The following is a 24411-nucleotide window of genomic DNA, read 5'->3' as shown; positions in this document are numbered from 1 at the left end:
TGCATCTTGCATGAGGCATTTAGACGTTTGGTTTGAGAAAAATGCATAAGTAATCCCAAAAAAAGCGATACGAACAAAGGGTATCTGGGGTGCAGAGTATTTGAACAACATTATTAAATGGATTTGTGAACGTAACATATGTAACGGATGGGAGAAACGGGTTTTTCACAACGACTAAGCAGTCTCCTCCTTCTCCTTTTCCTTCTTCTCTTTCTTTGCTTTTTTGTCCTTCTTCTCACTCTTATCTCTCTTTTCCTTCTTCTCCTTTTTGCCGTCAACGTCTCCAACGTCATCATCACGTTTCCTTTTCTTCTCCTTACTTATCTCCTCTCCTTGAACTTTATCCACGACTAGCCCATCAACTTTCTTGGCTTTCTTTTCTTCTTTTCTACGCTTCTTTTCTTCCTTCTCTCTCTTCTTACGAGATTTTTCATCTTCTTCAGGCTCACCGGCATGTTCAAAATGATGAACAGTTTCAGCAGCTTCATGTATCGGATCAACTTCCGCAGACGGTGTCGATTCTTGAGGATTCACTTTCTTGGCTTTCTTTGATTTCTTGAGTGGCTTGGAAGATGTATCTTTAGTTTGAGGGACAGGTTCACTTGAAGGATCAAATTCGACTTCTTTCTCCTCAAAAGCCATTTTCTGTCCTTCCCATACAGATCCACCAATAGGTTTAGATGAAGATCCTTCTGATTCAGCTAACTTTTCCAAGCTACTAGAAGGTAAATCATCTAATTTTACTGAACTTGTCGACCCAATCCCTGATCCGGAATTAGCTTGACGTAAAGCCATCTTCTCACGCATTTTCTGTCTGAAATAATCTGACACTGATAACGTGGAAGTTGTGACCGTCTCATCCGCCGTTCTTTCGTTGCCGTTGGCTTCTGAGGCGGAGGCGGATTCAGGTTGAGGGGTTGATGTGATTGACGGCGAAGGTGAAGGGGAAGTAGGTAATGACGATAGTGGAACGCCAAGAATCTCAGCTAGTGCTGCAGGTGAAGATGAAGCTAATCTCTTAGCGTTGAGGTGCTTTTGACGAGACCTATATCAGGTTTCCCAAGTATTATGAGCAATCAATCCCATGAAGATATTTCCCAGAGGTGATCAATCACTCACGCTATCCTATTCCGCATAACCCTTTGTTGTTCATTCTTCTCCTCTGAGGCTTCCGGTATCGGACTAGGTGCCGGACTTGGACTGGCACTTGCAGCCGCTATTCTTCTCAAAACATCTTCTAATCCTCTTCCAGCTTGTCCTGCACCAGCAGCCATTTCAGATCCGTCTTTCTTAGCTCTATCCATTCCGATACCACCGTTATCGCTCTTCCTCACGACTGCAATATGATTAGGGTTCCCAGATGCATCAGAACCTAGACCGGTATTATCGGCCCATCCTAATGCTGTCATATGCTTGTAGGAGAATCGTGACTTGTCGTCCGACCATGTCAAATTACGAGGATCTAACCCGATTTTCTCTAGAAGTGAACGAGCAAGTGTCAGCTTGAACACCACTGTGTGTGTCGTTATAATGGCGAGATATCTACTCACGCTTCACTTTACGCTCTGATAAACCCATCTTGAAGTTCTATGCTTGATACTTGATGTATGATAGGTTTATATGCAGTCGGAAAGATCAACTATTCAGTCATTAAAATACATGAAACCCCCTTCACCGTACAAACTTTTTATATTTTTCTTTATGCTCGAGTATATTTTGACACGCGGGAAATAGATTAGTTGAAATTTTGATAAAAACATATTCCTCCACCATACATCCCATTATCATCAGATTTGGCCACCACCCAGTCCACCTTGATCATCTTCAACTTTGCATCTCAATCGCACTTGCTCTGCACAATACTTCTATATCTCTTGAAACCACCATACAGACAGAAGAGATAAGACAAAATGGTATGTTCAGCTGATTGCCTAGTGCGTCGAGAAAACAAGCTAAAATTCATTCTTAAACTAATAGCCTCAAGTCAGTATCAGCTGCCCAATTGACTTAAAGTATATGACATTGAAGCTGATGATGAACCCCTAGAATGAGTATATGGACGAGCACCGTAGACGACATGGTCGCCGTATGGATCACGAGGAGAGGAAGTAAGTCTGCCATGTTATCCCTTGTTGCAATTGCGATAGAATAGAATACTTCAACTCCTTCTGGTTCTTCATAACATAAAGCTAATACTCTTATCACAGGCGAAAGAGGACCGCTCGTGAAGCTCACAAAGCTTCATCGGATGCTCAAAAGATCTTTGGTCATAAGGCTAAACTTCTTCATGCAAAGAGACATTCTGAAAAGGTTCAAATGAAGAAGACGCTCAAAGCTCACGATGAGAGGAATGTCAAACAAAAAGATGATGGTGCAGTCAAAGAAGGTGCTTTACCTACTTATCTTTTGGATAGAGAAGGTCAAAAGGTTAGTAAAGCTCTCTTCATCCAATCATTCAATCAGTCAGTCTGTAAGATCAAAAGCTGAATTTCAAAATCTCTTGTAGGATGCAAAAGCATTGTCGACAGCTGTCAAAGATAGAAGAAAGGATCGTGCTGCTAAATATTCCGTACCATTGCCTAAAGTAAGAGGTATAGCAGAAGAGGAGATGTTCAAAGTCATCAAGACCGGTAAACACAAGGGAAAGAGTTGGAAGAGAATGGTAAACAAAGCTACTTTTGTTGGAGAAGGATTTACTAGAAAACCCGTGAAGCTTGAGGTGAGTTTAGCACACCTTGTATGTTTAAAATGAGATTGTAACTGACATACTGGATTTTACAGCGATTCATCCGACCAATGGGATTGGTATGTCTTCTTCCTTTGCGTTCTCTCGTCGATAACAGAACCCAGCTGACAACCAAAGTAGCGTATGACAAAAGCCAATGTGACACATCGTATGTATTGGAATTAAGTTATATCTCAGAACAATAAAGCTGACAAGCTGTTTTTCTCTTAGCCGAACTCAAGACAACCTTCCAACTTCCCATTTTAGGTGTAAAGAAGAACCCGCAATCCCCGTTGTACACTTCTCTCGGTAAGTTAGGTTGCCAAAGCGGGCCTTTCTCAACACTGACTAACCTGAGTTTTTAGGTGTGCTTACGAAAGGTACTATCGTCGAGGTGAACGTCAGTGAATTGGGTATGGTTACCACCGGAGGAAAGGTAGTCTGGTCAAGTAAGCTTCCTCATCGGCATTTCACACTTGACAAAGGATCATAGCTGACGACCCTCTTAGAATACGCTCAAATCACCAATAACCCAGGTTAGCATTGTCATTCACATAGCCTCAAATAGTACATTCAGCTAACTCTACTTTTCTTCGCAGAGAACGACGGATGCATCAACTCTGTCCTCCTTGTCTAATCGTAGCTATCGTCTGGGAAATTAGCATGCATAGAAGGGGAAGATGGTAGTCTATTCTGACTGTAATTTGTACTTTTATATCATATACCCTCTACATGTACAGTATTACATTTTGATTCCGTCGCATTGTTTAGCAAAAAGTGGAGGACGTTCTTCTTGAAATCATTCGTGTCATTGGCATACTACTATATCGACTTGATCTTTCTTCTCCATTTTTGACATATTTCATAAAGCTCATTAGCAAGACTGCAATAGAGGTCAAGATGTCTTCCGCACCCACCTTCTATTCTTTCCCGGACCTACCGTCAAAGAGCGAAGCTGGACCTTCAAAGCTCGCTACTCCTCCGGTACCAAGCTTCGGATCATTCCCCGAGCTTGAGAAACCGAAGAAGGTAAGAAGAAGATCAAGGTCATACTCCGACTCAGACGACGGAAAACGCAGCAAAAGAACAGAACGAGAATCTGACAACAGGCGGAGGAGTGATAAGAATAGGGAAGATGACCGGAGAGGAGAAAGAGACAAGTCTGGTCGTCGAAGAGGGGTCAAAGAGAAAGATGATGGAAGGGAAACTAGGCGGGACCAAAATAGACATCGTTCAAGGAGCCGTGAAACAGATAGCAATCAACACAGACACCGAGATAGGTCGAAGGATAGGCAAAAGGAAAGAACAAGAGACCGCTCAGCTGAAAGAAGGTATAAGGAAGATCGTCGGAAGCGAGAAAGAGATCAAGCTCAAGCGTTGATTCGCGGCGAATCCAAATCCCTTGATATCGTATCCAAGAAGCATAAGGAGGAAAAATGGTCTAATGGAGAAGATGGTACTCCATGGTACGAAAGTATGGGTAAAGTCCAGGTTGAACAAGTGGATTCGGTGAGCAACCATGACTTACGGCCTCAGAATCTGAGAATGAAGGTACTGATATGAACACAGATACAGGCTCCTTCAAGAGAATTTTTCCCTGACACAACTGGCGATAGAGATATCGTGCGATATGGGAACACATCTTCTACTAGTGTCCCGAGATATTATAGGGATGGCAGTGAGTCGCTTTGCTGCTCACTACAGAGCTATTAAGGATTGTATCACAGTGACTGATGATGGAATATGACAGAGAATCGCATTTTGGGATTGAATGAGGGACTTCGGATAGTCTACTCCCGTGAAAGAACTCAGAAAGGCCTGGAGATAGCTCCAATGGGTAGACCATATGTCCGTCCAGCTTGTATGCGATTCTCTTCGGTATCCGGCTGACACGTAGTTTTCTTTTAGATCCCTCGATACAATTCACGACAAACAGAATCTACAGCTTCAATGCATCTACGTCGTATCCTTCTTCTACCTTCTGATACTCAAGCCCCCTTCAATCCCCACTTAGACTATCTGGACTTCGAGCTGCGACCTACGCGAAGAGAGGAGGATATACCTTCGTATCGAAGTATTACTCATCCTCATGAAGAAGATGATGATGAGATGGAATCTATAAAAGCTGCTATCGGATCATATTCTACTCTAGAAGAAGAAGTCCGAAAAGAGACGATCCAAACTGAACACTACCTTCGTTCTCATCCTGACGATATTGATAAATGGGTATCATATTCACAACTACATCTGAGAACTTCACCTGAATCTGAAACGAGTATACATTCCGCCGATCCTGGTAGATTACAAACTACAAGAGCAAAAGCAGAAGTGACATTATCAATCCTGTCAAGAGCTTTAGATGCTGAGGAAGATAACTTCACCTCGACAAAATTACACCTAGCTTATCTCAAAGCAGCAGAACAGTTTTGGCCAAATGAGAAAGTCACGAACAGATGGAAGAACGTTCTTCGTGAATTGGGTGAAAAAGGTAAAGATGAAGAAGGGATGATGGAAGTTTGGCTCGGATATATCGCTTGGCGAGAAGGTCAGGGATTTGGAAGTGGTGCTGGAGTGGATGAAGTGGTGGAAGTCTACGAAGAATGTATAGGAAGACTAAAAGACAGTAGGGGAAGTGGTGAGTCCAGCTTCTTAATACGCTTGTAGGTGTATAACAGCTGATGAGTTCATATAGGCGATCTACAAGCGAAAGAAGAGAATCTTGTCTACCTTTTCTTGAGGGCATGTATATTCCTTAAACAAGCAGGTAAGCTGTCGGTGACCCAGATTGCACCATGCAGCTGACAACATGACCTAGGTTATTCCGAAAGAGCTCTAGCGTCATTTCAAGCTCTTATTGAGATGTGAGTCGTCACTTCGCTATTACTCGGATGGAGCTGACTCTTAAGTAATCAGAACATTCTTCAAAACCGATCATTTACGCGTTTCATCGAATGGTCCGACCAATCTTACATGGTTCGCAGCCGTATTAGATCAATTCGAGCAATTTTGGGATACAGAATGCCCACGCGTAGGCGAAGTAGGATCCAAAGGATGGCGACATACCTCACCGTCCCCCATCTCACTTCCAGCCAGAGAAGCAAAACCGTTGCAACATGAATCCGAGGATCCATTTGAAATGTGGTTAGAGGCTGAGAAACACGCAGACTCGACCTACTCGCTTCCTGGTCGTGCGACAGATCTCAACGAGGACATAGAGGATGATCCGTATCATACCGTTCTCTTTTCTGATATTCGCTCATTGCTATTCCCGGTCACTTCACCCGAAGTACGCTTACAGCTCATCTACGCATTCCTAACTTTCCTTGGATTACCATTCACTCCTCCGAACGTACCTTCATCATCTCCAGCATCGAATGATCCTCACTTAAATTGGACTTTAACTCACAACGAAGGTGCGAGAAACGCATTTTGGCCTTTACGCCAAGGAGTGAAAAGAATGCCTTGGCAGACTGTAGGAGGAGAGCCGATGGATCCAGAAAGAACGAGAGGACTGGATAATCCATTTCAAGGTCCTGTCAAATGCTGGTTACAGGACAGGGGATCTATGTTGGGTAGAAAGGGGAGCTGGTTCAGGGACTTGGATCCAGTCGATATAGGATCTTTGGATATCGATTTCATAAGGTATGTTACCCTTTGACCAAAAGAAAAGAATCACGACTGACGCTGCATACAGGAGCGTATTTGGCATTTTACGCCCACTGGTACCAGATCCAGCCTTCACACTTGCTTCGTTCGCTTTTGAATCTGCAGTGTCTCCGAAAGGGTGAGATGCCGTACACCCTAGCCAGTGTGAATCAGCTGATATGATCATTCACAGAGCTGTCAAACTAGCAAAATCGATTCTTGCTTCCGACCGCGATAATCTGCTCTTATGGGATGGGTACGCTCGCTTAGAACGACAAAGGGGAAACATGTCAGCGGCAAGAACAGTATACGTCACCGCCCTGCAAGCTGCTATTACTGTTCGATCGGATGATAGTGCATCCGAGGATGAGCTGGATTTATGGGCTGGGTGCGCTGAGATGGAGTTTGAGAACGGAGAAGAAGCCAGAGCTCTGGAAGTGATAGTACTCGCTGCTGGGATTGGCCAGGACAGGTTGGGTGAGCCATGGCATGGAATTCTTCTAGGGTAGTAGCTGCTGATGTCTTGCCCATAGCTGATTATGCCAGATCCGAGAGACCACCTATCTCGCCATCACCGATAGCTATGCTGAAAGCAAAACAAGTAGGCTACATTTGCTATATCCGGGTGAGGGGAGCTTACGAGTTCATAGTACTACTCTAATCAGTCACGACGGCTATCAACAAGTCAAGTGCTCTTGAAATCCATCTTCGTTTACCTTACAGATGGAATCGAAGTCGTTCAGTCTTTCCTGCTCAATCAGCTTACAGACCAACCTCCTTCAAGTGGAGAAGCAGAAGAGATTCTACAGTTGCTGGCAAAACTGCTCCATCTTCATTCCACTCGACATGCATCTCCAGCATCCCTGTCACGAGATACACTCGAACTTGCTCTTTCAGCTTTCCCCAGCAATACCTCTTTTCTATCGCTGTATCTGTATGGGGAATTAGGTGGAAGAGTGTATGGTAGAGTGCAGCGACTCATCGCCGAGATTACGTGTGGGAAAGAGCGATTTGGAGGTCTAGTCACCCATCTCTGGTCAATTTGGGCAGAAGGTGTATCTTCTCATAGGACATTCTGGGATGAAGGTGGTGGAGGTGCAGAAAGAGTCAGATTGGCCTTGGATAGGGCTATCAACTCAGCTACGTAGGTCTCTTAGCGAGAGTTTGAAACAAGCGGAAACGGCACTGATTATGGTTCTCACAGGGGAAGATACTCAGCTGCCATCTGGATGCTATATGTGGAATTTGAAACTCTTATGAGGAAGTATCAAACTGCCAAACAGCTATGCTATAGGGCTGTAGCCTCTTTGGGAGGATGTAAACGTATGTCACAGCATTTCTACGATATGCTTTCAAGCTGATGTCAAAGCTTGTGATAGCACTATACCTCCTCCCGTTTTCTTCAACCCTGCGACAACATTTTACTCCTCGGGAACTGAAAGATTGGTCAGAACTCATGATCGAACGTGGTATACGAATACGCATACCATTCGAAAATTACTTCGATACGATGGGAGAAGAAGGTGCATTGATGAAATTGCCGGAAGATGAAGACCTGCAAGAGGACGAATTAGATTTCCTGACACAAAGGGAAGTTGCCAAACCTTATTGATTAATGTCTCATAAATTGATGAGATGAAATGTCAAAGCTACTGCCATCAGATGTGTGTAATTGGTCGCAGAGAATCTTTACTGGACTGCTAGGTTATGGCAGCAGAGCTGACTTATGAGCCGTGTATATCATGCCAGCGATGAAAACCGAGGACGATTAGCGACTGTATACCTCAACCCCTTCCCTAGCCTTCACTATACATTATATCATTCATCGGGAAAACAGGAACAGTTTATCTCAAGCGTTCTAATCTTCTGTATCTGCACAACGAATTACGATCCTTTGTCTTCAGCAACTATAGAATCTCCTTCTCCAACATTGGATCGAGTAGAAGGTACATAGATAGCTTCTCCCTCAAACTCTGCTATGATTCGGTTGATTTCAGCTATAGTCGCCGCTTGATCGGTATCATTGGACAAGGCTGTGTGTACTTTTGAGAGTAGAACATCGTATTTGGATCTTTCATATCGACTATAAGCTTCTAAGCTGTTGATTTCGTCATGTTTAGTTCGTAATCGGTCATCACAGATCTCCGTCTAATTGACCATAAATTAAGTAAAGGATGAAATCGCATTTTATGAAAAGGATTCCATCTGTGCATAGGACTCAGAGGAGTAAACTAGAATACTCACATTTCGATCAAGCTCGTCGTAAGCTCTTCTAGTTAAATATTCAGATGCTACCAAGCTTGTGATGGTAAGAGCCGCAGCTGAGCACGTCAGAATGCCCACTCCTTTTGGTGATAGGTTTCCTCTAGCGCCATTTCTAATCTCGGTCAACATAGAATCCGCGATGCGAGTGACACGTTGTGAGATCGTATTCGCCTCTCCGTCAGAGGTGGCATTGGTGTTGTTCGTGAATGACGCCGGGGGGGGGCAAAATTCATGGAAACAGGAGGCAAGCCATCAAAGCCGTTTATATTATTCAAGCTGATACACAAAGTCAGCCTGTACGCGCCACAGTGTAGAAAGACTTCTATCATATCGTACTTACAAGGCAGTCAACTCTATTCCATCATTTCTACCATCATCACTGGCAGATCCTGAACGAGGTTCATATCCTTCGGGGTTAGACATTCTTGCTGTGTAAAAGTTGTATTGAGGCAGATATGAAGAGACGAAATGAATGTTGTGATGAACTCGATATGGGGCGGCGTTCAATTTCGCTCTCTGCTATTTGTATTAAGTCTAGATACCTCGTATCTATCATCGAGAAGAACAAGCCTTCTTGGACCTACAAAGGTTCTAGATTGCGCCTTTGCGCCCTCGATGCAGGTCACAAAGAATTAGCCGGATGGTGATACGAGATTAGTAACCTTCTTTGACGTCATGTAGTTGTGAACATAAAGTGGATGACGATTCACAGCATTCATTCCCAAAGACCTCTCCGTCCATCAAAGGTTACCTTGTTCGCGTAAAGTCGAGAGTGGACTATGCAAGCTCTTCTCTAAAATAAAACACAAAAAGCTATTTGAAATCGGTCAAAAGTTGCCTTCTAATGACTTAGAAAGAATAAGTTCAACCTCTTTTGAAGCTAATGATCATGATCAATGAAGCGCATGTAAACGTCAAATTAGCCTGACGCATAAGATAGCTTGATCCAGGTTCATCATCATCTTTCAAATGTATATGCATATGTAAAGCAAAATCTGTATTCTACCTCTAAACTCGTGGTCCTCTTACTCTCCTTTCACTCGATGTGATCATCTAGATATTCCAGAATTGTATCTCTGGGAATCCAGGTTGAGCATTCTCAACCTTTGTAGCATCAAAGTTCTCTTTCTCAGGTTCTTTAGCCAAGATTGCTCGTGCTTCCGATACTGAAATGACGTCTATATCGCTGAATCTAGCTGATGCCTTGATGTATGGTACCAGTACTTTGAGTGTGTGTAGTTCGTCAAATGCTAAAGCTCGGTCGAACGCTGACTCTCCTTCTGCAAGAACCTTTCGCTGCATTACAGAAAAGGTCATGATTAGCAAATTGTTCGATTTTCATCTGGGAGGATACATGAAGATGAAAGATTCCAAAGGAACTCCGACTCACCTTGAATTGCTGAGCAAACGGCATGATCTTCTTGTCTTTTATCAGTCCAGTCTCTTGGAATTTTACTTTGAGAGCAGCATCATCTATATCCTTTCCATCGTAAACCTCTCTAACAAGAGCTATGGTTTTTTCTTGCCATTCTGGGAATTTTGAAGCGACATAAATTCTAGTCTGTTTAGGTTTTCTATCATCATACACAGTATGTTTTCCTTTACCCTTCTTTTTACCAAGTTGAGCTTCTGCCCCACGGAGTTTTTCAACGACCTGTCTCATATATTCTAGTTGTGCTAGACGAGATGTATCGATTGGAGCTGACTTTCGAGGGAATTGTGCAGATTGAATATTGCTAGTTTCGCCTAAAACGTTCTTCCAAACGTGTTCAGAAAAATGGGGAGTGAAAGGTGCGATGAGTAGAGTGTTGGCTCGAATCCATGCAAATACTAAATCTCGGTGCATTCCTTGTCCACCGTTTGATGGATCGGAGATCAGTCGATAGAAGTTTCGTGCGTTCTCGAAATCGTATAAACCAGATTTAAGGGCTCGCTTGAACTCCATTCTGAAAACAAGATAGGTTTATCAGCCAATAAGCTGAAGTGTTTTTTCTCTCCTTCACTTACTGATCAAAGGCCTCGTATGTGTCCTCAACCATAGAGTCAATCTCAGTTTGGAATCCTCGATCGAAGTCGTTGAGTTCACCAGTTCGGAGAGTAGATTCAGTGGATTTCATCTCCTCAGCCCAAAGACAAGCAGTGTGAAGTCGAAGAATAGCAGCATTGGCTACAGTCTCCTCGAAGCTAAATACTTGTATCAGTGTTCGGCTGCATTTCTCCTGAACCTTTGGAGTAATGGCACTCACTTCGCATCTGTGATATCATCACCCGCATCGGCGAGGGTCAATCTAGCCGCATCGGCACCGTACTTCTTTGTAGCTTCCTTCATCGTCAAGAAGTTACCGGTGGACTTTGACATCTTCTTTCCGTTCAACATCAGATGACCATTGGTTCTGACAGATCTGGGCCAATGTTTCTCAGGGAAGAGAGCAGCGTGTATATAGATCCAGAAAGTAAGATGGTTAGGAATGAGATCTTTTCCTGACGATCGGATATCGAGAGGGTAGAAGTATGAGAAGCTGTATTTCAATTGAGCGGCTTTCTCAGGTTCGACAGGTGAGTTTGAAGGTAATTCTCCAGATCCAAGAACGTATTCCCAAACCTCGTCGGTCATTTGTTCAGCTTTGATTCCAAGTGGTCCAGGGTTCTTACCGAACATATCATCGTGGAGAAGGTTGGCAACAGTGTAGTATGACATATAGATGGTAGAGTCAGAAAGGGATTCGACGAGCCATACTGGATCCCAAGGGAGTTTCGAACCTAAACCATATGATCGTGCACAAGCCCACTTATTGAGCCAATTTAGGACAGCTTCGAATCCGTTTCGTGTCTCGACTTGATAAGTGTTCAATCCTTCGAGTAATCTAAACTCGCAATGATTAGCACCTATATCGTCTTGCAAAGTAGCGGAAGCTCACTTGAAAGCGCTGGCCTTCCATGAATCCTCTCCGTAATCAAGGTACCATTGGTCTACAAGGGCAACAACACAGACGTCCGCAGAACGAGAGATGACTTCACTTTCAGGTTCAGCGTAAGGAGTAGCAAGACCAGCATCTATCATCTGTTGTCTGACTTTAGGTTTAGCCTCCGCTACAGGTTCACCCTTGAAGTCACCGATAGTCATTACACCGTTGTAGAAACCTTCTTTGTAGGTGAGGTCTTTAGCCTCAGCAAGCTTGTCTTTGTCTCGTTGAGACTGAATCTTGAGCATGTCACAAAGGAATTCGGCGGCCATGTCTCCATACTTCTCGGTCTTCAGGACGGGAATCGGGTCGATAGCTGCCCATTCAGGTTGGATTTTGTACATCTCTGCTTTCTTTCGGAGATCCATGAGAGTTCGGTAATCATCAGGTGAATCAGAAGGTACGGAAGTGACAACACCAGTACCCTAGGTCAAAATGTCAGCTAAAGACACCTACCCCAAGTCTTGATCAGCTTACCTTGGTAGCGAGGACACCTTCCATGGGAAGCACGTAAACTTCCTTGGCGACACCGAAGGGAGGGATGACTTTGGTTCCAAGAAGTTCTGAGCCTGTGACATCCGCGACTTTGGCAACTCGACCATTCTCTCCTTCGAAAGTACCTTGGAAGGCCATATTTCTAGCCGCTCTCTCAGTTACAAGGTAAAGCTCGTTGTGAGCAGATTCGAAAAGCCCATATTTGATGTTTGGTCCAACAAAACAGTTAGTTTGACCATACCTATATAATCACGTCAGCCTGACAGAATCCAGCTCCCTTATGCACCGCTGTACTTACATGGTTTCAGGACGAAGGGTAGCAGCTACCATCCAGACTTTCTTTCCACCAACAGCTTGTTTGACCTCACTAGATACTGTAGGTCCCCATTCAAGAACTTCCATCTTCACAGCGGTGTACTCTTGAGGATTGACAGCTTCTCCTGATTGACGATCGTGATCCATACAAGGTTGACCATCTTTTGGAGAGTAAATGGTATATCTTTTTCCGAACTTGACTTTTCCTTGTTGGTAAAGTTTGTTCATTTGCCATCGAACGAAAGAATCGTAGTATGGGTTGGCGTCAGCTGCGTTAGGTTCAGTATCAGCTTCGTGATTCTCTTGTGTTTCACTTGCATTCGAGCTTGCATTTGATAAGAACTTGCACTCCAGGCTTGACTTTTCAGAAGTCGAACAACCAGATTGAGGGGTAGAAGGGAAGAAACACGTACTTGTTAAAAACTGTCTTCTCCAGTCTATCCTAGCACCCATGGCACTCAAGTCTTGTTTAGCGATAGGTGGGAAATATTCCAGCCAGTAATAAGGATCAGCGAACTTTTTGAGTTCTTCTTTTGGTACACCGATCAATTCGAGGATTTGGAATTGATATGTCAATCCAGTTGATTTCGCATTCAGTTTCCCTTTTTTACCTTTGGATGGATCTGTTGATTCAAGAGATTTGGCTGGTAAAGCAGTTGTCGAAGGAACGGGTGGTGCAGGTCCTGATTCGTCTGCTTCCTCTTCCTTGTATCCTGAGAAATCCTCACCAAACATTTCCATTTCTCTTATGAGTTTATCTGAAGCAGCCTATCCCATGAGGACGTTAGCTGTCTCACACATTTACTAAACCTCGAAGACATGTTTAGGTTGCACAACTCACTTTGATTGGCATACCAGTGGCGTGGTAGCCTAAAGGAAACAATACGTTCTTTCCTCTCATTCTCTCAAATCCAGCTGCAAATTCAATTTTGGTGATTGTGAAAGCATGACCCAAGTGAAGAGAACCGTTCATGTAAGGGTATGCGAAGGTACCGAACCACTTTGGGTATTTCTTTTGGATTTCTTCCATAGATTGTCCGGATGAGAAGAAATCAGAGTATGATTTGACACCTTCAGGCAGAGGAGGAGGATTTGATTCGAATGAATGGCTTTTTGACCATGATGCTTGAGCGGGGGATTCAAGGGCAATCAAATAATCTCGTTTATCAGTCTATACATGTTCTGAATCAGCATCTCCGCTGCTCAGCAGTCAGTACTTGGCTGACTCACCTTTTCCATCACTACCACTGAGCCACCTTTGGCGTCGGGGTTGATGGTAGCAGCCATGTTGCGTCTGACGAGGTAAGGTGATGTCCGAGCTTGTATTCGAGTTGAATTCAGTGAAGTGGAATTAAAAGCGTTCGGTAGTTTGATGCGAAAGCGCGAAATTTTGTTCAACGAGACAAGTGACGAGAGATTAGGGCAAGATTAGATGCTCTCTTCCCTCGTTTTTGATATACGAGATGTAGGTTGAAGGTTGTGCGAATTGCGAATTGCGACTCCGATGAAAGATGTATCTCTGTTGTTGCGAGTCGGATTGAAAAAAGTTGTGAATGATATAAACTAGTATTGATGATACATAAAAGGGAAAAGTGCGGAGAGGGGATGGAGGGGGGTGATAACGACATGACGTGGCATTCTTTGCACGGCAATGCAGGATGACATACAACTCTCATGCATCTCCAACCTTGTCTCATGCTACGATACTATGCATGAGTAAAACGCCAAGTATGTATAGAGCTACTTCATATCACTTTCTTCCCCGGTTGCGTGAGGATCTTGACTCCTGATCTACCTACATAACTGAAACCGCTCCAAATGGTGGTACCAGCGACGGTCCATCTGTTCAAAGCATGTCAGTCGACATTCATGTATGCAGGATAACGATGGACCTACTGAAGAGCCTGTAACGGCGCGGCTGTTGAGTAGCCAAGTAATGGCGAAACAGTCGTGAGGCCCATCAACAGAAGCTGAAGAGCAGTGTTGATCTTTATCCCTAGTCAGTTATATCGGATTCACTAGACGAATTTGCTAAACTCACCTTGCTAATTTGGGTGGGCTTGACTTCTGCAGAAGGTATAGAGACATCAAAGTACCTCTTCAAAGTACGCTACGATGTTTGTCTTAGCTTATAGTGATTGAGATACGGACTGCATAAAGAAGCTAAGACATACTGGTTTAGGCAGTGAGATGAACCTAAAGTAAAAAGCGGACATGGACAAACCGAAATCTCTACCAAAGATGAGGATAGCAAGAGGTACTGAAGAGAATGGTCAGCTTTTCTTACGCTCACAGGCAATCTGGCCAGCTAACTCACGAGGTAAAAGACCGGACCAAGCTAAAGTTCCTACCAAAGTGGTCATAAGAGCCTTATCGGCCGCTGGATCAAGAATAGATCCAAGGACGGAACGAGAATTATATCTCCTTGCTAACCACCCGTCAAGCTATAAACCGACATTTTCATCAGCTTCACTGATGAACTGAATTGAACAGAATATGATTTACCCAATCTGACACACCACTAGCAAATAATATTCCTGTTGCCCAAGCGAAATCTCCTTGAACAATTGTATATCCCAGGAAAGGACAAGCTATTATCCTAGCTAAAGTCAATGCATTGGGAATTGTATATGGCGACTCATGCAATTCGACTGAGTCTGACGCAGGTAGAGGTGGAATGGAAGTAGCTGGTTTAGGTTCCTACGTACTTTCATTAGCGCTTTATGGGGATCAACAAGTAATGATTTGACTTACTATTGAGGAAGTCGCTGGAATAGCGGATTTATCTCTTGGTACTACGGGCTTATCACTATACAGTCTTAGGGATGCATTGTATATCGACGGATATGTTGTTTGACTGTGTAAGGAGTTGACTCTCCTTGGACTGGACGAAAGTGATGTCAATTGACGCGCAACATGATGACGCCGTATTCTGACTTGAACTATTTGAGACCGGAGTTGTAACACTGTATGTCGATATGGTATCTCCATAGCCAGCAGGAGACCTCGAGACTGTATCGAAGGTATCATGTTGATCGTTCTTGACATTTACAGAGCTGTCTTGCAGGATGAATAGAGATACATACGAAACCATCTAACCCCCATCCCTTGTTGTTCTTCCTTCTCCAAAGTGAGTAACTGCTTGAAAACGTCATCTTACGTAATAAGGGATTGAAGCGTGGATGACTTGTGTCTTTTGAAAATGTCAACAAATGAAAGAGAAGGGGTTGAATGAAAAGGCCATAGCTTCAACTTCAACTTGCCCATTCCTGGATTCAGGTGTATCCAACGTTATTTGGTATCAAGCAGAGCCCATTGGAGCTCGTGGCTCGCCCCCAGGCTGCTACTCAGAAGGAGAGTTCATCCTCGTCAAAATGGAATCATACAACATCCACAACAAACCTCCTCCTAATCCTCCTCCTCGACACGCAATAATCGATATGACTTCACCTTCTCCCTCTGCCTCTCCCTCTCCTGCACCTCCAAGACCCGCTCAATCATTCGTTGGCGAACCTGCGAGAGCGAGGTATCCTGGACAGTCCAGATTGTTCAGTGCGTATCCCACTTCTGCAGCGACCAAACATGACTCCAGTTCTACCTTCAACCAAAGATCAAGTGAATCTTCATACAACGCACTCACGCCTTCTATAAACACCAACGTAGCGCCTATTGATCCTCTTGATTTCGAAGGTTTTGGTTCTTCTCTCCCTTCGAAACCATCTAAACCATCCAAACCCTCCAGTCAATCAGCTTCAGGTCACTTATATCGAAAAGCAGTTGAACCATCAAAGGCCAATAACTCATATAGTAGCTATATCAAACCCGCTACTCCAAATGCCTTCAAGTCAGGAAACGCCCAAGCTCAGCAACCGAAACAACTCTTCTCGAAGCCAGCACAACAACCTGCTTTCTCAGCAAATCAACAATGGCCAACATGGCTCACCAACGGTCAACCAAACCCTGTTTTAGTACATCATAAGCCTGTTCCTGCTCCAATCACTAATATCAAAACCAGACCAACAGAAGACGATGACACACCCAGGGAAGAGTTCAACCTTGATTCAGTGCCAGTCACAGCAGATGATATGGCTAGATTCCATGGCGATGCTGATCGACATATGCAAGAGCTGTTGAGTGGTGCGATAGGTGATGGCGAAGGCGAGATGGGTGACGAAGGAACAAACGAAGGTGATGACTTAGTCGATGGCTTTGCCGATGGGGTCAAATTGATGCCTCATCAAGTGAGAGGTGTCAAATGGATGAGACAAAGAGAAAGTGGAAGGAAATATGGCGGTATCTTAGCAGATGTAAGCTTTGATTTCTGATTTCTCGACCGGCAACGACATAGGAAGCTAACATCAATCGAACAGGACATGGGTCTTGGTAAAACCGTTCAGACATTGGCTAGAATTGTAGAAGGTATAGCAACGACAGCTGAGAAGAAGGCTGGCTACAAAGCTGGTACTTTGTAAGTCATCCTTCTCGTGTGCTTATGTGTGGCGCAAGCTGAATGATTTATTCGGTAGAATTATTGCCCCACTTGCTGTGATGGAGCAGTGGGCAACTGAAGTCAAAACCAAGACCACTCCTGGCCTCCTGAAGGTCACGACTCATCATGGCCCAAGCAGGACCAAATGTAAGTATACAACATAGCACCCCTATTCAATGCACAACCCTGAAGAAGTACTACTGTATGAGTCTTTGTTTTCCCGCTGACCATTTACTCTTCTACATCTATAGCTGGTAAAATGCTCGAGAAGTTTGATGTTGTGATTACCACGTTCCAGACTGTCGCTTCAGAGTATGGCACACACGAGACTGTCGCTCAGCGAAGAGTCGATGACGGGGATTCAGATTCCGACGTCGAAATCGGACGGAAAGGCGCTGGGAAAGGAAAAAAAGCGAAGAAACCGACATGCCCGCTTTTTGAGGTGAAATGGCTGAGGGTCGTGGTAGGTGAGTGACATTATGGAAGAAAGAAGGTATTCTTCGCCGAGATCATAGCTGACTTGCTGATTCATTTTCAAGACGAGGCTCAAAATATCAAAAACAAAAATACTAGAGCTGCAAAAGCTGCAGTTGCGTTGAAAGCGAAGTACAGGTGGTGTTTGACAGGGTGAGCATCTCGTTCTTGGCCACATAACAGGATTAAAGCTGACTTGATTTCTTCGGATATAGAACCCCCATTCAGGTGAGCTATTCACTGGGCCATTATCTCACGCTCTCGATAACTAATACAGCACTTAGAATAACGTCGAGGAGCTTTACTCTCTCTTCAAATTTCTTCGAGCACGTCCATTGGATGATTGGGATAATTTCAGAGAGCGAATTACCGCTTTGGTTAAAAATGGTCAGACAAAATTAGCTATGAAAAGATTGCATGTCATCTTGAAGGCCGTAATGTTAAGGAGAACCAAGGATGCCACGATTGGTCAGTCTCTTTAAATCCGCCCATTCCCAATACGAAAAGTGCTATTGATTGAGTGAATCTTCATACACTAGATGGCAAGAAAATTCTTAACCTTCCCGGACGTACTGTGGCTATCACTCCCTGCGATTTCGACGATGAGGAAAGAGCATTTTATGACGCTTTGGAAAAGAAAACGGAAATCACCTTTAATAGGGTCAGTCGCGAGTTCAGACGCACTCTATGATGTTCAAGCTGACCTGTATGCTATTCATATAGTTTGTCAAAAGCGGTACAGCCATGGCAAACTATACTTCAGTTCTGACCATGCTTTTACGATTGCGTCAAGGCGAGTCCATCGCAGGATAAGTAGTCAGTGAGCTGACAGACCCTCCGACAGCTTGCGTGCATCCCTCGCTCGTGACCAAATCTCTTACCTTGGACACAGATGCAATCACCGACTCTGCAAGTCAACCTAAGGAGCTTGAAAGTCCCGATCAGGCAGATGAACTCGCTGATCTCTTAGGAGGCTTGGGTGTAGAAAGTGGCAAGACCTGTCAGATGTGCTTTGTGAAGTGAGCTGTCAATAGCGCCAGATGTGATCGAAAGCTGATCTCGGTGACTAGATTGCAAAACACTTCAGCGAAGCATTGTGATGCATGTACCGATATTGCCCGACAAGCCGAAGCCAAATCGTCAGAAAACGACGAAGGATTACCGCCAACCTCAGCCAAGATTCGAATGCTCTTGAAACTTCTGACTGAGGTAGAAGAAAGATCAGGAAAGACTGAAAAGACGATCGTCTTCTCACAATTTACCAGCTTCCTGGATCTGATAGAACCTTTTTTGAAGAAATACGGTATCGCCTATGTGAGATGTAAGCTGCCTATTTCTGCCATTGAGATACAAATTGCTGACAGCTAGCTGCTGGATGTACAGACGATGGTAAGATGAAGAATGATAAAAGACAAGAATCATTAGAGAAGATCAAAAGTCGCGCAGATATAAGAGTTATTCTGATCTCTTTCAAAGCTGGAAGTACAGGTGAGCTATCTACCTCATCACGGTTCGATGCGAACATCTAGCTTATATTTACGTTAGGTCTCAATTTGACTTGTTGCAACAATGTCGTATTGATGGATCTCTGGTGGAATCCCGCGTAAGTCCAGCTATAATATTGCAAGGAGATAATTCGTATATCGCATCCCAGCTGATACTTGATTTTGGTTGTATAGTCTGGAAGATCAGGCATTTGACAGAGCACATCGGTAAGTGAGCTCAGTGAGACTTGAAAGTTTCAACTCAGCTTATCTTTATTTACTTCATTCAATTTAGACTTGGTCAAAAGCTCGACGTGAATATATTCAAATTGACTATCCAGGAAACAGTGGAAGATCGTGAGTTGGCATATCTTATGCACGTTCTTCCATAACACAATTTGACAATTCTATGATAGGTATTCTCGCCTTGCAGAATAACAAAAGAGAACTCGCCAATGCGGCATTGAGTGGAGATGGTGCCAAAGGCTTGATGAAATTGACGATGAACGATATCATGAGTGAGTTGTCCTCTCCAGCTACATTCATCTGCTCCTTCATCAGTCTGCTGTGACGGGGAATACAGCTAATGTTTGCGACGAGTAGAACTGTTCCAGCGAAGCAGGAAAGATCAAGATGACGAAGACTCTGATTCTGATTAGATTTTCTACTTTTAAATGTGTATAAATACGGTATTTCATTTCGCGTTGTATATATTCGTTTTTCGATGAGGTCTAAGTCATTTTTGAATCTTCCTGTTCATACCAATTTGTTTTCGGATAGGACATTTTAGTGTTTTACTTTGTGTATAGATTAACATTAACATAGCAGTAGACACAACATACATCATCGGTGATTGAGTCATGATATATCATGAAGCCGAATCTACAAATATACGGAGAAAGGTATGGAGGAATACCCAGCATTTGAACGAATCTGATCAATCACTGATAGAATCTAAAACTACATCTAATCCTCTTAAAGTAGGTAAAGCTTCACCGGTTGATATACATTCAATCAACAATTCAGTTGTATCCGACCAGAAATTTTCTAGCCAACTTTCCGCATTATGTAAAACACAAGTTAAGAAAAGTAAACCTGCACTAACACTTGTTGAATTTGTATCTCTAACTGATTCTCTTGAATTGAGTGAATATTTTAATTCTCTCATTATCAATTTTGGTAAATCGGGAATCAAATTTGATATTTGAATCGGCTGTAAAATGGACAAACAAGTCATTGTTTCGATAATTAAAGGTCTATCATCCGTTCCTTTATGTGAGAAAGATGATAGACTAGCTAAAAGATTTTCGGTTAATAAGTGATTTATATGAGTGGATGACAATGGTCCGTATCTATCTCGGACTTCTGCTATTCGGGAAAAATGTTGGATCTTGGATGGATATGAAGACGTTTCTCGATTGATAGCTGCTTTGGAATCCTGCGAATTTAGAAGGATGGGCAAGAAGAGCAGATGCAACTATCAGCTTGGTTCTCTTTTGGATGGATACATGACATATGGTTCTAATATGCGAATGCAGGAAGAAAAGACTGAGTTCACTCACTCTAGTTATCACCGGCTAAAATGGGCCATTCGATCAGGTCAGCATACGAAAATCAGATACGATACATGGTGTGAACTGTGAAAATCTGATTTCACTTACATTCCTCTCAACAGTCCCCAAATGACCGTATATCCCACTGACCAAAGCTTTCAAGTCTCCATCCAGACCATTCCCTCTTCCATTCCCACCAAAGATCGCATGAACCCTAATCAGCAAATCATAGACGTCTAGCCCCTCTTTTGGTAAACTCAACAATGATGAAATCGCACTCAAAGCCGCATGTTGACAATCTTTTGGTATTTCTTGTGTCATTTCCAATAGATCGGAAACTAATTGAGCTTGCTGAATAGATGAGTATCCTTCAAACTTTGCTAAATTAGATAAGCCTTGAAATATCAATGATAAAGTATGAGCTTCAGAAGGTCTTTGCAAACCTGTCATGATCAATTCTTTTACAGGCCCAACGTATTTCTTATGTAACGAAGGTGGTAGAGCAGGTCTAGAAATAAAATCATAAAGTGATAAGTGAATTGTATCAAACCGCGGAAGAAGGTAATCTCGTTAGTCGTCTTTCATGTACTCACAGAAGATTACTTATGATGCAAGCTTCAACCACGGCTCTACTTGGATCAACAGAATGTAAGAAATCCATTAAACTTAAACTTTGCCTTATATGACTCCAAGCCAGAGGTTGAACAATCGCCCTATGAGCAGTCGTTAAATGAGTCAACAGTTTAGCAGCTACTATTTGAATTGAAGGTTCTAATGATTGATGTAAAGCTAATAAAATCATTGAACATGATCGTTCATCTAGCATTGAAGCAAGTGCTGGATTTGCAAGTACTGATAAAGCTACGTGAACGATGTGTGCGTCTTCACGAGTACAAATTCACAGAAAATTCATGTCAGTTTATACTGCACCATGACAGTCAAGGGCGGATGAGAAAGCGGCTTTTAAGTCTACTCACCATCGGCCAGTAGAAGGTGAGCAGCTTTGAATGTGAGATTTCGCATTATGGTCGGGGTAGCGATATATGGATTTGTTGAGAGTTGAAGTGAAGCGATAACAACATTTTTACCCTTATCTTCGTCGAGACTCCACATAACTAGTCGCTGTGCTCGTGCAGCAAGATCTTTATCTGCCAAATTCAAGAATTGAATGTGATCAAGTGAGCAAGACTGGTCTGTGTGGATCTCGTTGCTTGGAGAGCGAATCGAGGTTTATGACTCACCATTTAATGGAAAGACGTTTAGTGCTTCCAGCACAGATTCAGTCGGATCTGTTTGGATAAACTCACTCGATCAACTTTGAAGTTTTATATTCTGCAGGGAGAGACTCACAGGCACATTGCTTATTGCTCAAGAGATCATCTATAATATCAGTCAAAGCTTGAATGATCCTTTTGGCTAGATTCGGTAATAATATAGCTATCATTTCCAGTAATTCAACATCGGCAAGTAAGATGTGATGGGGACGATGAAGGTATTCGATCATCACGTTGAGCGTCATTGGACCTAAAGAGGCCAAAAGTCGAGCAAGAAGTTTCTGTGCTGCTCTTTGACTGTTTTCACTCCAGAGAAGGTGAGAGGAAATATAAGTCAGTGATGTAATCTTTTGAAAGAAGAACTTGCACTCACTCTTTAGGTCTCTTCTGTTCTGTCAATACTCCTAGAGCTGTACTTCCAACTTCTGTCAAGAACGGTTCGAATCTATCAAGATTATCGTCAGGAATAATTTTCTCTTCCAGCTAATCCCTCAACCATAGGTCGTGACAAGATTAAGCGCCCTTCGATTGACTTGATGGGTAACTGACGACACCACATACCTATGCAGAACAACTCCAGCCACTTGTCCTAGTCCCTGTAATGCAGCAGCCCTCAATCCTTCTCCGGAAGCATGGGTCAATCTCAACATGAAAGTGATTGTTTTGTCCATCATACCAGAATCAACAAACGGCATGGTATCCCAAGTGGCCAGAATAGGCAATGCAGCACATAAAGCGATTTGTGCATTGGGAGACAGTCCCGACGCAAGGGGTAACAGTAGGTTGAATATCGGTATTGAAGAACAGGTTGAAGGGTATCGATTTCGCAAGTCGTTTCGGAGTAACTACATTTGATCAATTTTTAGCTCGGTATACATGTATAGAGCGCAAAGCAAGATAACATGAAGGGAATTGCCATATTATGACATATCGCCAATCATTGTTGGGGCAGAGCAGGGGGAATCCATGACAAAAATCGAGTTGCTAACCATTGGAGTATGTTCAATTATGAAGCAACACCATGCGACACCTTCTTCTTCCTTCCCATTGATCCTCTCTTCACATAATTTCAAACTTGCAGCTAAGAGTGAATGAGTCGATCGTAAGATGATCTGACAAGATGACGCTTTTTCAGAAGGTGAATAAACGTTTAATGCTCTTATAAGAGATTCTTGAGATACTGATTTATCCTAGATAAACACCAAAAATCAACATCGATCAGCTATATCCTGCAGGATTTCTCACCATCATCTCCAGTAACAAACCAGAGAAGTGACTATTGATTTGGAATGCGATCAAAATCAAACTTACAGAACTTCCGAAAGCAGCCATTTGTACTTGTCTCAATAAGACTGGTAGATGACTTTCGAATAAGATGGGACTGCTTCTTTCTATTCCAAGGATAATACATAATGCTAAATTAGCAGCTGTTTGATCGCCTCGCAATAACCTGTAAGAATTATCAGCATCATGGATTCCCCTGAAAGATGGACTCTTTATCTCTTCGAAATGGACGATTCGCTGGAATCATGATGGACACCTTGATATTAATAGAAGCGCTTACAGATTCTCAATGGCTAATGAGACAGCTTCAGAAGTCAAATTACTCATAGCCATAGCTTGACCTAATTGCAAATCAAATCCACCGATTAGTTTTACCGACTTCTGAGATTTCATAATACTCCTTGTATGTGCATGATCAGGAAATATCAGTTTCACTCACCATACAGATAAGCAGCTGCTTGAGCTCTCCTATCAGCAACGGGTTGATCAAAAATTATACTTTCTAGAGTTTCGCATGTGTACGCGTGGACGTCCGTTAGACCTTTCAAAGATGGAGCGTACAGGTCTAAAGTGTCGATTACTTTTGCTATATGGTCAAGAGTAACGGTTAGCAATCAGGGCCTAGCTGGCATGAATGACAAACGGCACAACCTACCAAATGTCTTCAAGGCTTTGGATAGACTTTCATCTTGATCCAACTTATCATTCAGTAGTTGATCAATTTTTGATTTCTGCTGTAACCATTCGTTGGAGAATCTTACACCTCCAAGCGATTGCTAATATCAACGGCGAGTGGTATGAGATTTAGCATTGATAAGTGGAAATGGTATAAGATGAATGTCTTTCCAAATTGCAAATCGGCTAGAACAAGCTTGGCAATACTCACCTCTGCAGCTTGGTGATCCAAAATAGCAGGTAAGTTGGCCAGCGTCCTACATGTAAGCCCTCAATCAGCTCTTCGTTGCGATGTTCACAGCAAGTAACAGGATTTGCCACTTACTCATCGCCGTCTAGAAAGAAATCGTATAATCCAGTCAAGAAGCTTGTCATATCTGTTGTGGGACGTTGTTCTATTTTGTTTTTCGTTCGTGTCAGTATTATGACTGATCAGGTGAATCAGTTTAATATTCGTTGAAAGCCACGATCAGTCAGTATATCGTATGAAGACCTCTCTGATGCATCAATGTCATACCACTTGCTGTTCATATTGAAGTACGCCCTATGCACTCTTTTCATTGTTCAGATACAAAGGATGCATTGGAGGTCATCACTGGGTGCATGGATATCACCGTGTGGAGGTTTCATCTGCTGTAACTATCAACTATTAACAACGTCATTTCTCTGATCTTGTTTTTACCGGGTGAATCAACCATTCCTCTCTCACACGATATCCTTGATTCTCCATCAACCTTCCTTATCTCCCATTTGCGTGAAAAATCCAAAAC

General features: G+C 43.1%; 8 protein-coding genes across 8 annotated transcripts; 3 read left to right on the top strand and 5 right to left on the bottom strand.

Annotated features, from left to right (window-relative positions):
* Positions 1 to 174: 174 nt before the first annotated feature.
* Positions 175 to 1578, bottom strand: IL334_001307 (uncharacterized protein; the record flags this gene model as incomplete). The annotated part of the gene is made up of 3 exons (XM_062933064.1): positions 175 to 1045; positions 1120 to 1477; positions 1551 to 1578. 3 exons carry the CDS (start codon positions 1576 to 1578, stop codon positions 175 to 177), a joined length of 1257 nt encoding a protein of 418 aa, XP_062789115.1.
* A 477-nt stretch (positions 1579 to 2055) lies between these two features.
* On the top strand, positions 2056 to 3362 carry IL334_001306 (ribosome biogenesis protein NSA2; the record flags this gene model as incomplete). Its single annotated transcript, XM_062933063.1, has 9 exons — positions 2056 to 2108; positions 2208 to 2427; positions 2507 to 2719; positions 2782 to 2805; positions 2867 to 2894; positions 2957 to 3034; positions 3091 to 3174; positions 3235 to 3261; positions 3325 to 3362. 9 exons carry the CDS (start codon positions 2056 to 2058, stop codon positions 3360 to 3362), a joined length of 765 nt encoding a protein of 254 aa, XP_062789114.1.
* A 263-nt stretch (positions 3363 to 3625) lies between these two features.
* Positions 3626 to 7982, top strand: IL334_001305 (uncharacterized protein; the record flags this gene model as incomplete). The annotated part of the gene is made up of 13 exons (XM_062933062.1): positions 3626 to 4234; positions 4295 to 4403; positions 4476 to 4573; positions 4634 to 5360; positions 5418 to 5489; positions 5541 to 5586; positions 5639 to 6367; positions 6420 to 6509; positions 6564 to 6847; positions 6904 to 6971; positions 7021 to 7514; positions 7575 to 7693; positions 7750 to 7982. 13 exons carry the CDS (start codon positions 3626 to 3628, stop codon positions 7980 to 7982), a joined length of 3678 nt encoding a protein of 1225 aa, XP_062789113.1.
* A 272-nt stretch (positions 7983 to 8254) lies between these two features.
* On the bottom strand, positions 8255 to 9058 carry IL334_001304 (uncharacterized protein; the record flags this gene model as incomplete). Its single annotated transcript, XM_062933061.1, has 3 exons — positions 8255 to 8518; positions 8615 to 8747; positions 8976 to 9058. The coding sequence occupies 3 exons, from the start codon at positions 9056 to 9058 to the stop codon at positions 8255 to 8257; spliced, it is 480 nt and encodes a 159-aa protein (XP_062789112.1).
* A 630-nt stretch (positions 9059 to 9688) lies between these two features.
* IL334_001303 (leucine-tRNA ligase) lies at positions 9689 to 13695 on the bottom strand (the record flags this gene model as incomplete). The annotated part of the gene is made up of 10 exons (XM_062933060.1): positions 9689 to 9931; positions 10026 to 10581; positions 10643 to 10819; positions 10882 to 11499; positions 11554 to 12023; positions 12076 to 12334; positions 12392 to 12677; positions 12822 to 13176; positions 13250 to 13579; positions 13639 to 13695. The coding sequence occupies 10 exons, from the start codon at positions 13693 to 13695 to the stop codon at positions 9689 to 9691; spliced, it is 3351 nt and encodes a 1116-aa protein (XP_062789111.1).
* A 458-nt stretch (positions 13696 to 14153) lies between these two features.
* On the bottom strand, positions 14154 to 15438 carry IL334_001302 (uncharacterized protein; the record flags this gene model as incomplete). The annotated part of the gene is made up of 7 exons (XM_062933059.1): positions 14154 to 14250; positions 14305 to 14396; positions 14450 to 14518; positions 14583 to 14668; positions 14726 to 14852; positions 14914 to 15108; positions 15163 to 15438. 7 exons carry the CDS (start codon positions 15436 to 15438, stop codon positions 14154 to 14156), a joined length of 942 nt encoding a protein of 313 aa, XP_062789110.1.
* Positions 15439 to 15782: 344 nt separating this feature from the next.
* IL334_001301 (uncharacterized protein) lies at positions 15783 to 19514 on the top strand (the record flags this gene model as incomplete). Its single annotated transcript, XM_062933058.1, has 17 exons — positions 15783 to 16715; positions 16779 to 16876; positions 16935 to 17044; positions 17149 to 17364; positions 17437 to 17524; positions 17587 to 17599; positions 17656 to 17839; positions 17911 to 18032; positions 18095 to 18164; positions 18216 to 18390; positions 18442 to 18692; positions 18755 to 18859; positions 18917 to 18974; positions 19051 to 19083; positions 19151 to 19212; positions 19272 to 19373; positions 19459 to 19514. 17 exons carry the CDS (start codon positions 15783 to 15785, stop codon positions 19512 to 19514), a joined length of 2676 nt encoding a protein of 891 aa, XP_062789109.1.
* Positions 19515 to 19792: 278 nt separating this feature from the next.
* On the bottom strand, positions 19793 to 24016 carry IL334_001300 (uncharacterized protein; the record flags this gene model as incomplete). Its single annotated transcript, XM_062933057.1, has 16 exons — positions 19793 to 20293; positions 20418 to 20432; positions 20517 to 20916; positions 21002 to 21290; positions 21386 to 21556; positions 21650 to 21697; positions 21759 to 21979; positions 22056 to 22127; positions 22244 to 22527; positions 22672 to 22872; positions 22994 to 23132; positions 23247 to 23307; positions 23406 to 23552; positions 23622 to 23742; positions 23853 to 23898; positions 23967 to 24016. 16 exons carry the CDS (start codon positions 24014 to 24016, stop codon positions 19793 to 19795), a joined length of 2766 nt encoding a protein of 921 aa, XP_062789108.1.
* Between the last annotated feature and the right edge of the window lie 395 nt (positions 24017 to 24411).

The sequence above is a fragment of the Kwoniella shivajii genome, chromosome 1, assembly GCF_035658355.1.
Source record: "Kwoniella shivajii chromosome 1, complete sequence".
NCBI classification, from domain to species: domain Eukaryota; kingdom Fungi; phylum Basidiomycota; class Tremellomycetes; order Tremellales; family Cryptococcaceae; genus Kwoniella; species Kwoniella shivajii.
The sequence above is the reverse complement of the archived record's forward strand: the minus strand, read 5'-3'. Positions and strand labels throughout refer to the sequence as shown.